At 32.5% G+C, this 13251-nt stretch overlaps 1 protein-coding gene across 2 annotated transcripts; it reads left to right on the top strand.

The window, feature by feature from the left end:
• The first annotated feature begins 6049 nt into the window (after positions 1–6049).
• Positions 6050–9949, top strand: LOC139523884 (uncharacterized). Of its 2 annotated transcripts, none has more exons than XM_071318256.1 (3): positions 6050–6175; positions 7521–7643; positions 8366–9949. In XM_071318256.1, the coding sequence occupies exons 2-3, from the start codon at positions 7524–7526 to the stop codon at positions 9461–9463; spliced, it is 1218 nt and encodes a 405-aa protein (XP_071174357.1). In that variant the 5' UTR covers positions 6050–6175; positions 7521–7523; the 3' UTR covers positions 9464–9949. The 2 variants fall into 2 exon arrangements, with proteins under 2 accessions (XP_071174357.1, XP_071174356.1); XM_071318255.1 differs by lacking the exon at positions 6050–6175 and adding an exon at positions 6227–6604.
• Positions 9950–13251: the final 3302 nt, after the last annotated feature.

The following is a 13251-nucleotide window of genomic DNA, read 5'->3' as shown; positions in this document are numbered from 1 at the left end:
CATGATTTTGAAAACGTCACATTTCAAATCATTGAGAAAAATCAAAATTGGGATACACAAGGAAGACAAAAAAGAGAGAGATGTTGGATGCACCAGCTACGAACTCCTGAACCTGATGGACTCAATGAGAGAGACGAAAAAAGATTTAAAAGCAAATCAAAACCATAATTATCTTGAAATCATACAAATTAATTTATAGAAATTCATACAATCGAACATCTATAAATGTGTTAAACTTTTATTCCAACTTCAAGTAGTTGTAACTACAAAAATATTTTTTGCAACATCAATCAATATGTTACACTTTTCCTCAAATGTTGTATAGATTAAGCTACAAAAATATTTTTTTGTCATGCATCCGATTTCACCTTGAGAGATGCATACGCCTGATGAAGCTAATTTGTTTAGCAAAATATTGCGTATTTCTATTTAAAATCTAATAGAACTTTTAATGTATTAATTAGCGTGTTTAAGTTATATTAATTCTTAGACATCTATATAATTCTAATTCAGTAACTGTAGCAGTTTATTTTCACAAACTGATACACGCTTAAATAGATTGAATGTTGATTGTTGCTATTTTTAGACATATATATATATAAGTGTCTAGGAATGTAACTTTAACACACTAATGAGTGTTATAAAATTAGTTGTTATATTTTATATATTATTCACGCAATATTTCGCTAAACAAATTAGCTTCATCGGGCGTGTGTATCTATCTAGGTGAAATCGGGTGCATGACAAAAAATATCTTTGTAGCTTGAGCTTCACAAAATTCGTGTAAAAGTTTAACATATTGATTGATGGTCTATATAAAACATATTTTTGCCGTTTATTGTACATAACAATTTTTAAATCTAAACAAATTGTTGTTTTAGTTAAATAGAATGAAATTCATGATTTATTCCTTTGGTTTTGGGTAGAACTGTTTTTCATCGCTCTCATTAAGTCCAGCAGGTTCAAGAGTACGTAGCTGATGCATCCAGAACCTTTCTCTCTGTTTTCTCCTATCGGAGTCCCAATTTTGGTTTACCTCAATTATTTGTAAGGCGATATTATCAAAAGTATATCCTGTTCTTAAGAGTTGTCTCGTAACAACACAATTTTGGTGTCAATGGATGTGTGTTCTTTATACACAAATATTCCAAAAGATGAAGGAATAGCCGCGTGTGAAAAAGTATGGAATACTCGAAATACTGTCTAGTTCAATTGCTCAAGCTAGTGCTTAAAAATAACAACTTCATTTTCAACGACAAGCACTTTTTACAGATTGACGGAACTAGTATGGGAACAAAAATGGCACCTTCTTTTGCCAACATTTTTATGGGGGATCCCGAAGAACGCATCCTTTTGAGTGTGCCATACAAACCCTTGTCATGGCTCCGTTTTATTGATGATATTGGCATGAAATGGAACGATACTGCAGAACATTTGCATGATTTCTTAAATCATTGTAATCAGTTCCATCATTAAATTTACATCTTAATTTTCAAGCGAAAAATTGCTTTTCTCGACACCACCACATTTGTTAAAAACGGGGTCATGACAACTGATCTCCACACAAAGAAAACTGATAAACACCAGTTCCTTTCTCCAAAAAAGTGTCACCCGAAACACTGCTCCAGGAGTATACCTTACAGTCAAGCCATCAGACTAAAGCGAATCTCCTCGGGATCCAAACTTAACTATCGTTTGGGACAACTAAAAACACAGCTGAAATCAAGAGGAAACAAAACCAAAAACATCACAGACGCTTTTGATAAAGCCCAAGAAAAAGATCGAGCTAGCCTCATGAAATACAAAGATAAGACGACCCGTGCAGATAGAATTCCGTTTGTTGTAATATCCATCCCGATTTGACAAATATTTCATCTACTATCCGAAAGCACTGGCGTCTTATCGAAAATAACTCTTCCTTAAAAGAAATATTTCCATCACCTCCTGTTATTGCCTATCGCAGACCCAAAAATCTCAAAGACATACTTGTGACATCAAAAGTAAAGAAACAAGAAACTTCTTAATTTGGGTGTTACATACAATGCGGTTGAAGCAATTGTACGTGCTGTAAAGCCGCAAACACTGACCACTCCTTCAGCAGCACAGTAACAAAGCAGCGATACAACATCTATGTTACATCTAATTGCAAAACGGAAAATAGTATTTATATTCTTACTTGTGGAACTTGCAAGCTGCAGTATGTTGGTGAAACAGAAACTAAATTCAACATCAGACTTAACAATCATCGGTCGTTCTATACTAAAGGAAGAAACTGTCCAATTACGAGACACCTCTTAAGAACAGGACAAACTTTTGATAATATCACCTTTCAAATAATTAAGGTAAACCAAAATTGGGACTCCGACAGGAGAATACAGAGAGAAAGGTTCTGGATGCATCAGCTACGTACTCTTGAACCTGATGGACTTAATGAGAGGGATGAAAAACAGTTCTACCCAAAACCAAAGGAATAAATCATGAATTTCATTCTATTTAACTAAAACAACTATTTGTTTAGATTTAAAAATTGTTATGTACAATAAACGGCAAAAATATGTTTTATAACACTCATTAGTGTGTTAAAGTTACATTCTTAGACACTTATATAAGTTAATTTAGTAACTGCATCAGTTTATTTACAAACTGATCCACACCTAGATAGATTGAATGTTGATTGTTGCTATTTTTAGACACTATATATATATATATATAAAGTGCCTAGAAAATCAACCTAACGATGTTAGAGTAGATTTGATTCGTAACTTCCTCCCCGGCGCCGGGGCTGGAACCTGTACTTTTTATTTCTAACTTCTACGATAACACCGCCTAGCATTTTGCAGAGACCTTACCCCCTCCTCTAACTCTGGCTTATAAAAATAAGCTTTCGTTTCGGGAGGTGTTACCTTGTCGTAGGAATTAAACAAGGATCTCTGATACAATACACGAAGTATTCTTTTTAGTGTACAGAAATGATCATCTACTCATCTCTTCAGTATAATTACAGGATGCTAATCTATTTTTAGAAGCATACAATCACTGTAAATTAATATATGTATATCTCTGCCACCCTCCATCCACCTTCCTAACACCTTCAATAATGTTTCATGACAAGAGAAACATTTCAGCATTTTACTAGTGATATATATTATTTTTCTTTTCTTATTATTTTTCCCTGATGGAATTTTATCACTGGTCATTTCTAAAATTTCATTCATCCCCAAGCATTTCGGGGACAAATTTGATCAAAATTATTCCAGCGCCAGTTTGATAGACCATGCTACTTACTACTTGTAATAGCACCACATGGGCTATCCCCTGATGCAGACCTTGCACAACCCGGCTGCAGATGAGATGTCTATTCTCATCCTCTCTGTGGAGACACTCCACTTCCTGGCTGGCGCATTGTCGGGCAGGCAGGTTCTTCCTTTAAATGAAGGTTGCAAGCTGACCTGCTCAGGCAGGAACTCAAAATTTTATTTTGTATGCTATATTCGAGTCTAAATTGAAAACTACGTTCAAACCTATGAATGCGTTGGATAAAAACCGCAATTTTTATACGTGTGCATGTAAAACAAATTTCGTTGTAGAAGGGTGTAAATACAGCACAAACAACATTTTCCAAAAGACCAAAAAAGTGAAAAAGTATATTTAAACAAAACGCAGTTGACTAACAGGTCGAACAACTGATATTCTTAAACCCTGTTGACTGCCATTGGCGATATATATATAAAGGAAATGAGATGAAATATGATTGCTGATGAGAGCACTATTCACCAGAGTCCGAATGACGTGGATGTAGGCAAATAAAGGTCATCGTACGGCTTTCAACAAAGGGCAAGATCCAACATCCTCGAAAAAATAAGGATATGATTATCCGTGTTCATAAAAAAAATCAAAAAAAGTATAGAACAAAACTTCCAAACAAAATCTATGTATCTATAAAATAATTCAATAAAAGTTTAAATAGCTTGTTGCAAAGAAATCCCTGACTTATTAATTATTAATTTTTACTTGATTTTTGTTATTTTTTCAATAAATTCTGCACAACTTATTGTCTCTTGACTAGTGTTTACCTGTAATTTGGCGCAAACGAAGAAAACACTGTTAGCGTAAATGAAAAAAATAAATTGCCTGTACCAAGTCAGAAATATGACAGTTTGATGTGTTTTATCATTTGATTTTGCTATTTGATTAGGGACTGTCCGTTTTTAATTTTCTTTGGAGTTCAGTATTTTTGTGATTTTACTTTATGTGCAAATGAAGTGCAAATTGTCGCAAATTTAAAACGCCGGTTATGCATGAACGATTACATGTTTCGTACATTGTAATTAAAATCAGGTTACGGTTACATAATAACAATGTCAAATGGCGCTAAATTTATGGCATTGAGGCATGTTAACTTAACAAAAATTAGAAATCGATCGCTGAAGAAATTGTTCATTTCACTTTTATATGAAGTCACTGCTGAAAGACTGTTAGCACGTCGGTATCATCAACCGGGAAGGAAAATGTGTCGGCATAGGCTTGTGCATAGGCTTGATTTACTTCATACATTTCCGTGAAATTTCAGCTGAAAACTTTGCACGTTACAGGATTGGGTCTCCATACGTAGTTGACTTTATATTGTTTTGAGTATTTTATGTGTTCTTTTTTTTAATTTAAAAATATCAATTGCAGCAAAACGAGATAGCCATTTTCTTTGTATGTCAATAAACAAGATATGGAGAGCCGTGGTGTAGTGGTAAGCGCATATAACTAATAACTGATAAAAGGTTTCTGGTTCGATCCCCGTTCCAGGCAGAAAATTACAGATACTGAATTTTCGGCTCTCCCTCGACACCATTTGCGAGTATGGTTATCAGAAACGACGATAGCCCATCAGAAGGGGACTATAAATGACTGACCCGTGTTAAGAGAGAGCCATTATTCTTGCACGTAAAAGACACTCCTTGTAGATTTCGAAAAAGACTAGGCTAAAGCCGCTACAAGACAGAACTCGCAGCTGCAAAATGGAAAGGAATTAATATAAGTTACAATAACTTGTTTCCCAATCCACTATAAACAAATATGTTTAAACTAAACAGGATATATTAAAAGAACAAGTATATACATATAACCAATCGATCTTCTGAGAGAAGGTAAACTACGCAAAAAACACATATCTACCACACATTCATCACATTGTTGACACTTTATAAATACCTACGTCACTAATAAAGATGCACGTCATATACTGACATTCGTTTATGTTCTACCTTGAAATGACATTGTTTATTGTTTGTTTTTATCATTTAAGTACACTTGTGTTTAGAGCTTCGTTTATGTGAGACTTGGCATAGTAAGTAACATATCAGTGAAAGTGTGGCCTAACTTCTTAAAAAACCTCAATTTGTTGTTAAGGAGGAATTTTCATACTCTGCTAAGCATACACTCAGCAAGAAAATATACTGCATATCCGATGTTAATCATTGCCGGTTGATCATAGATTTCATGATCTTATAAGATTATGCACAAGTATAGAGTAGAGATTTTGTTTTTAGCCATCGACTTTGGTTACTTTCTGCAGATGAGTCACACTGTCAGTTGTAGAATGTGATTTGATCATTATCAATATGTTCGATCAAATTGTTTGCATGAATTGGTAGCAAGCACTTTCTTTAAGGCATCAACTATTGGTACCTTCTAAACATTTGCCGCAATACACTTCCAGGGTGCATTTGAGCAAAAGTCAATTTCAACATAAATTAAGATAATTTTACAGAGCGCTCTCTTTAATGTTTTAAAGACATTGAATGAAACAAAAAAGTCTCAATCACTGTTGAATTAACATCAGGTTTGTTCTCAGCAGATGCGACAGTTGAATGTCAGCGTTTTAGGTCGACCTATATGTACCGTTGAAATATAACAATTAAGAATGGGGAACCTAGAAATAGGAAGGGCTATACCTATTTTAGATGTAGTTCATTGTACTATTATTAACAGAAAAGGAATGTTTAAAACTATACATATAGTATACCGTATATATATGACGTCCAGGTAAAAATAAGCTATCATTGTACTGAAAACACTTGATATCCGATTCACTAAAGGCAAGAGTGATATTTGCTTTGTTTTTTAAGCTTCACAAGAAAAACGATCAAATCTAACAACAATTCATAAAACACCATAGAAAAGGGTAAGCTTATTAATTAGTGTTTATAGTACAAAATGAATTAATTTCTCAGTTGTTTTGTGCTAAACCAGTAGTGGGTGTAGTGATCATTTAGTTTTAAGTGTTTACATTTAAACGTTTTGCATACAAATCATAGAAAACTCATTCAAATGTCATTTCCTTTTATTGTATAAGGATACACTTTGTTTACTAATATTAGATTTGTATATCCTAATACTAAAAAAACATGACATCCCCTAAAACAATGTCTTCCGAAATTAATAATGATCAACTTTTTGCGAACACTATCGTGCGACTTTTTTCTTAATTATTTACCTCGGAAATGACGAAAAATATTAGTATTTCACGATGTTTCAGCTTTATCAACGAAGTGGACTATTTAAACAGGATTTCACTAGTTTCATATATCAGTCTAATACTTTAGTTAAGAAGGTAAGTTAGTTTAAGGTACACAAGGCATTTTTTCCTCTAAATTTTAAGACATTTTTCTTTGTTTGTCAATTCTTATAACTTTTGATGAATAATCGTTTTATTTTCATTAAAAAAAACCTATGAAATGCACTAGAATTAATGCCTGTAGCTGTCACAGGAGATACCGGAACACTAAATACAGCGTTTTAAATACGTAAATAATAGTCCGTTGTATATCAACAATTTGCAACAATGTGTAAAATTGTTGAATAATTTCAGACATCCTATGATAGCTTACTGACTACCCAAAAACTTATTTTGTCAAAATGTTGATTGTTTGAAAAATTGTTTTTGGAGTTAAAAGATACACTGTTGGTTAAAAGTTTTGCATGTTCTTTACCGGGAAAATATTTAAAAAAATAGAGTTAGTTGTTATGAGAGATACATTTAATTGGAGTTGAACATTATATCACTTTCACACTCTATTTGTACAGATTGGTAAAGTGTATGATATCGTTCTAGCTCTACCATCAAGTTTAAGTTCATTGTAATTTGGGTTTTCAGAACACTGCGACTTCTGGTAACAGTTAATTTACCTGCATTCATTAATTCAAATGGGGAAAGGTATATGTTTTGAAGTTTAGTGTGACGTCCAATTACACAATTTCATTTAGGGGCCAGCAGAGGACAACCTCTGGGTGTGGGATTTTCTCCCTGCGTTGAAAACACATTGGTTGCCTTCGGCTGTTGTCTATTCTTTGGTCGGGTTGAAGTCTCTTTGACATATTCCCCATTTCCATTCTCAAATGTAATTAAACATACTGTAGTTTGAAACGAAATTAATTGTCAAACATATATGACAACACTTCAAGATTACGTTTTAACTGAATTCTGGTGGGAGCGATTTTTTAAAAGTCAAATCTGTTTTTCCTTTCAGATTATGGAAGCAAAATTGCAGCCTTTAGTCACTCTATGTGTTATACTTTTGGTTGATGGTGCTGTTTTAAACACGAGATCTAATCATGACCAACTGCAAAATAATGGTTTAACAAATACGAAGGTATGTGAAACAGCAAAATAATAATAACAAATAACCAACCAACAAGAACAACAAATGAATAAATAATAATTAACAAAAAAAAAACATTTTTTTTTTTATTAAAATGACGGCGATCACAGAGATCTGACATCAACAAAACAACAAAGTAAAAAAACTAATATTAGGGTCAACATACATTCTTCAACAAAAAGATGACTTTACAATATGGTAACCTTAAACTCACTCCGAGTCTAATTGAGAATGAATAATATCGGCTATAAACAGCAATTTCTAAAAAAAGAAAGAGATACAAATACAAAAAAAAAAAAAAAACAGTACAAAAACATGATAAATATACATGAAATGAAAAGTGAAAAACAAACATGCTTTTTTGTTGATGAAACTGTGGAATATCCTTCTACACAAAGATTGTGCATGCAATACTAACTGTGAAACGTCGTTTTTTTTTAAAATTATGTACAAAATTAAATACCTAGGGTACAACATATAGTTTGTCATTGATTCATTTGTGCGGATAAATGATAAAGTCACGAAAGAGAGCACGAAGAAATGAATAATGGATTTACAAACAAACAATGTGTGTCGAATGAGTATCTCTTACAAACAAAATTTAATATATAGTCCACAAAAAAGCAATCAATACAGAATGTGTGTATGAGATGCAAGGTTGCAACCTTGTAGCTTAAAACCTCCATAAAATATATATTTTCTGGTCTCTTTAGGTCCAAGCATTCGGTGGACTGCAGGCACATATAACGCCACGGTTGGACAAAACACCATTATTCGATATGTTCTACACTCAGTCATTCGTTGATCCAAAAACACATTTAGATCAATTGCATACTGATCAAAGAACATACCGGAATGAATACTACTGGAATTCAATATTCAACAGTTTATTTAGGGAACTGATGTCAGAGTTAAGACAGAATGCCAATCCAGCAAATATATTGACAAATTCAAATGAGGAACAAGCACCTGTAATAAATCACCGCTATGAAGTTTCTATAATTGATCCAAGAACAATAAACCGCAAAAAAACGACAAATAATTTTAATAAACCTACACAAGTACCCCCTGATCCGCCCTCACCAGTAGTCAATGCCAGACCAATCGAAAGGATGACAAACTTAAATGAAGAACCAAAACCTTTTACAAAGCAACAATACAAAGTGTCAAAAGAAGATCCGATCACTGGTGATCAAGCATCATCTACAAAAAATATGGATCAACCGGTTTCCAACATAAACCATCCGCAATCTACATTAACTGATCATAAAACAATCAAAAGTTTAACAAACTTAAATGATTTGCCAGCGCCAATTATCAAACACCGATACAAAGTGTCAATCGTTGACCCAAGAACCATCAAACAAAAAGAAACTAGAAGAAATCTTGACAAACCTGGATCAATAATTGATCATCCGCAATCTACCATAAATGATCATAAAACAGTTGAACGTTTTCCTAACTTAAATGATTTGCCAGCTCCAATTATCAAACGTCGATACAAAGTGTCCATGGTGGACCCCAGAACCATCAAACAAAATGAAGTTACAAGAAATCTTGACAAACCTGGATCAACAATTGACCAAATACCATCTTCAGTAGACCCTACAACACTAGCTTTGACACCCTTAAATGAAGAACAAGTGCCTATGATAAAACATCGATATAAAGCGACTATAATTGACCCAAGAACGATCGAACGGACATTTTCCAAACAAAAGCAAGATAATAAAGCACTTATGATGCAAAATAATCCAACAACTGCAGACAATTTTGAGAAATTTCTCAGTTTATGGTCTACAAATCCATAAAAAATATTCCTTTTCCTGTTATAAAGAACCAACAGAACCAATTCAGCATCTATCAAATGCTTGTTTAAGACTCTATATTCAATGGAGGTCCTGTTAATAGAATGCCTATATACTAGAGTAGGTCAGACCCAACCGGTTCAATGGATGAACAAACTCTTAAAGGATATTTTATATATGCACGTGATTTAAATTACTAGTATATACTTGCTACTTTTGTGTAGAATCTATCTATCATTGATCCACGCAGTTTTAGACTTTGTTACTAATGACACTGTCTGGCAAAGTCTTATTAATACCTGCAGTTAACAATCCAGGATTTTCATTATGAAAATAAGAATAGCATGGGGAGTATATTTTTTCATGGAGACATTATATGAGATCTTCGAAAAAGAAACAAGAGGTATTTTATAGTGTTGAAATACTGTTAATTACATATTAATTATGTGATTTATGTAATTATTGTACAAATAAAGTCTGTAAACGAAATTTTGTATATGAAGTTATTATTTTATTATTCACAAGGTAATATTGTGAGAATATGTTTATATGAATTACATTCTATAATAATGAGATGAGGATTTGTGGTCGGACTGCCAATAAGACGACAAAAAATCAAAATGAATCCAATTTAAGCAATTGTATGTCACTGCACGGACTTCATTAATTACCGAACCCAAACCATTAAGTCATGCAGCTATAAATAAATGCAACAGTAGTATACCGTTTTTTAATAATAATAGATCGATTAAGCGAAGAAAAAAATCCGGGTCACAAACAAGACCTAAGGAAAACACATCAACTTTAAGAGGAAAACAACGGAACAACAGAAACACTGAACTGCTACAAAAAACACCCCAAACATACATAGACACGGACTGTCATATTCCTGACTTGTTGCAGGACATTTTAAGAAAAAATGATAGATTCAACTTGGTTTTATGTCTACCAAAATTTCCCTTTTATATGGCAATGTTAAATATCGTTAAAATGACAACATTGGGTGAAAGGAGTACAGTACAAATAAATGAAAGAAAACTCAGGACAGAGAAATACATAAATGAATAATATAATAGTATATTACATGTTTACAACAGAATAACAACGGACACAACTTTTATTAATTTACGACAGTACACCAATACACCTCAATAGAATTGATCGCTCCCAATATGGCGAAATATAAAACAACAAATCAAAAATGTGAAAAGTGTTTATTAGACATCAATTACTAGTATCTAGTTCTTGGACTGTATATCATGTTTAAAATCTGTAAACATATTTTGTTTTCGCCCTTCTTCAATTTAATTTAATTATGTGAGTTTCAGGCGAATGGTAAGAACTTCAATACTTGCCAATGTTTTTTCACAGTGATTACAAGTAGCTGCAATTCCCCAAAAGCGTAGCTACAACTCAAGTCAATGTAAAGTCTCTGTTTTCATGCAATTTTCTTTTAAGATTCGGATTTCCAACTTTTCTCTTTTGAAGGTAAACATTTGAATCGTAAAATCATCTAAACTGTTTTTGTATATTAATAAAAAAAATCTGTCCTTTTGGAGTTGAATCGATTCCGGCATTTTGTCTTTGTTACCTTGATTTGTCTTTATCGTCGATTCATGATTTTAGCCTATCGGTAACTATTTTCGCTGATATTTACTATGTTGTATAGATTACATAAATGTACTGTAAGATATATAACAAAGTCACGTGGTTTAAACCAGATAAAATCTACGTATGCCATAAAGTGATGTTAAAGGAACAAAATAAATACATTTTCGAATTTACCAGTATAATCATATTTATTTTGCCATGCGGTCTACACTTTCAATGCTTATTATATTATTTGAAATTTACATTCGGAAAACAAAATAACTGACAATTATGGACTTATCATAGATATTCATAGAACAGGATCGATAAACCTATGGATGTCAATCGTCTTTGTAAATATCCACCAGTATTTCAAAAGGGTAAACCGATTGAGAGTAATTAAATAATATTCATAGAACTTTGATTACGATTACTCTGAATCTGATTAATGTGACAAGAAAACTTTGATTGGTAATGTCAATATGCCTTGTTCATATTTATCTATGTCATCATAGAATTCTTATATAAAACGCTTTTCCGAAGGTAATAGTCGAAACAATATCTGAATTTACTTTTCAATAATGTTCTAACGATTAAGTTTTTTAATTAATAGAAACATTCTAGAAAACAAAAGAAGATTTCCATCAAACGATTTTTTTTTGTGCATTCAACAATTGATATCAATCGACTAAACACATGTTGATCATGTTTGGTTTTCAAATGGACCGTGCGGATGTAGCATGGTAGACATATGAATAAGTTCCGCTCAAATGTTAACTCTCGTGTTTTTGATAATGCATTATAAGTATTATATACTAGTTACATTCCCAAAAACATAACGATTATTTGATTGTAACAAACTTATTCGGGTATCGTACTTTACTTTTGTATTTAAAAAACACATCAAAGATGTAAGTTTTATAATTTGGAAAACCGGCCTTGTGTTTCAGTTTAAAAAAACTCACCATTGATGCTCGAATCACAACAGTTGGATACCAAAGAAGTATATCCTCGAAAACCGACAGTACGAATGTCACTACCTGACTTTGCGCAGGAGTTTCCCAAAGAAGTTATATTTCCGAGTTGAATATGGTTTTTCAGATAGCTAGCTCTCTTACTTATATGACAATTGTTTATAGTTAAGAAATATTGACAAATAAGATATTTTTTTAAGTTGATGGTTCATACCGTATAGTGTATACACTGTCGCAATGAAGTAAAAAATTATAAAAATATTGATAAGGGTAAAAAAACCCACAACAAACGAGTAAAAATCTCTTGTGTCCGAATCTCACCTAAATTTAGCAAGCAAAATTTGCTTTGAATCTACATAAGAATCATCAGTGATTCTTGAATCAAAACAGTATAAAGACAAAATCTAATACGAAGTCAATCATTGAAAACAAAACATTAAAAAAAGCGAAAGTTGTGCTAAGGCTGTCTATGCCTGGGACGGAAAAATTATGTCTAATAATTTAATTGTATGCGACAGAAAATGTAAAAAATGATGTTGTCAATTATAATTTATGTCAAAACATTTATGACCATTGGGCTAGTTATATTTCTAGATACAAAACGTCTACTAGCAGTGGCATTGATCCAAATGTTGTAGTCATATTATTAGCACTAAAATTCAACACTATAAATGTAGTCATTTTATAATGTAACCATTTTATTATCCCTTAGAATAAATACATTAGATGTATATATTTTATAAGAACCCAGATTTACCACTATACAGTAATTGGACAAAAGTGAGTTCCCACTCAAAAAATGTCCTATCATTTCAACTAAAATTTCTACCAAGTGCTCCACGAAACCTCTTTAAGAGTTATTAACATCTATTTTATGAGCAATCAAAGCTGTTCTTCAAAGTTATTGTTAAACTGCCTATTCTAGAGGTGGCGTGAATCAGATGTGGATACTGAAAACTTCCAAAGATCTTTTAGAGTACATACAATCTAAGATTCTCTCTTCTTGCAATGGTATTAAAACATTTGACTTTTCTATTCCCCATTCAAAACTAAAAGACAAATTGAAGCATGTATTGCTTTGTTTCACAAAAAAAGAAGGGCGACGTAGATACAAGTATCTTGTCTTTGGGAGGGACAAAACCTACTTTGTAAAGAATCACTTTAATTCAAACAAAACATTCTCTAAAACTGACATTATCAAGATGCTTGATTTCTTGATTTCTTGAT

The sequence above is a fragment of the Mytilus edulis genome, chromosome 5 (assembly GCF_963676685.1).
Source record: "Mytilus edulis chromosome 5, xbMytEdul2.2, whole genome shotgun sequence".
In the NCBI taxonomy this organism is placed as follows: domain Eukaryota; kingdom Metazoa; phylum Mollusca; class Bivalvia; order Mytilida; family Mytilidae; genus Mytilus; species Mytilus edulis.
This window is presented reverse-complemented; position numbering and strand designations above follow the sequence as displayed.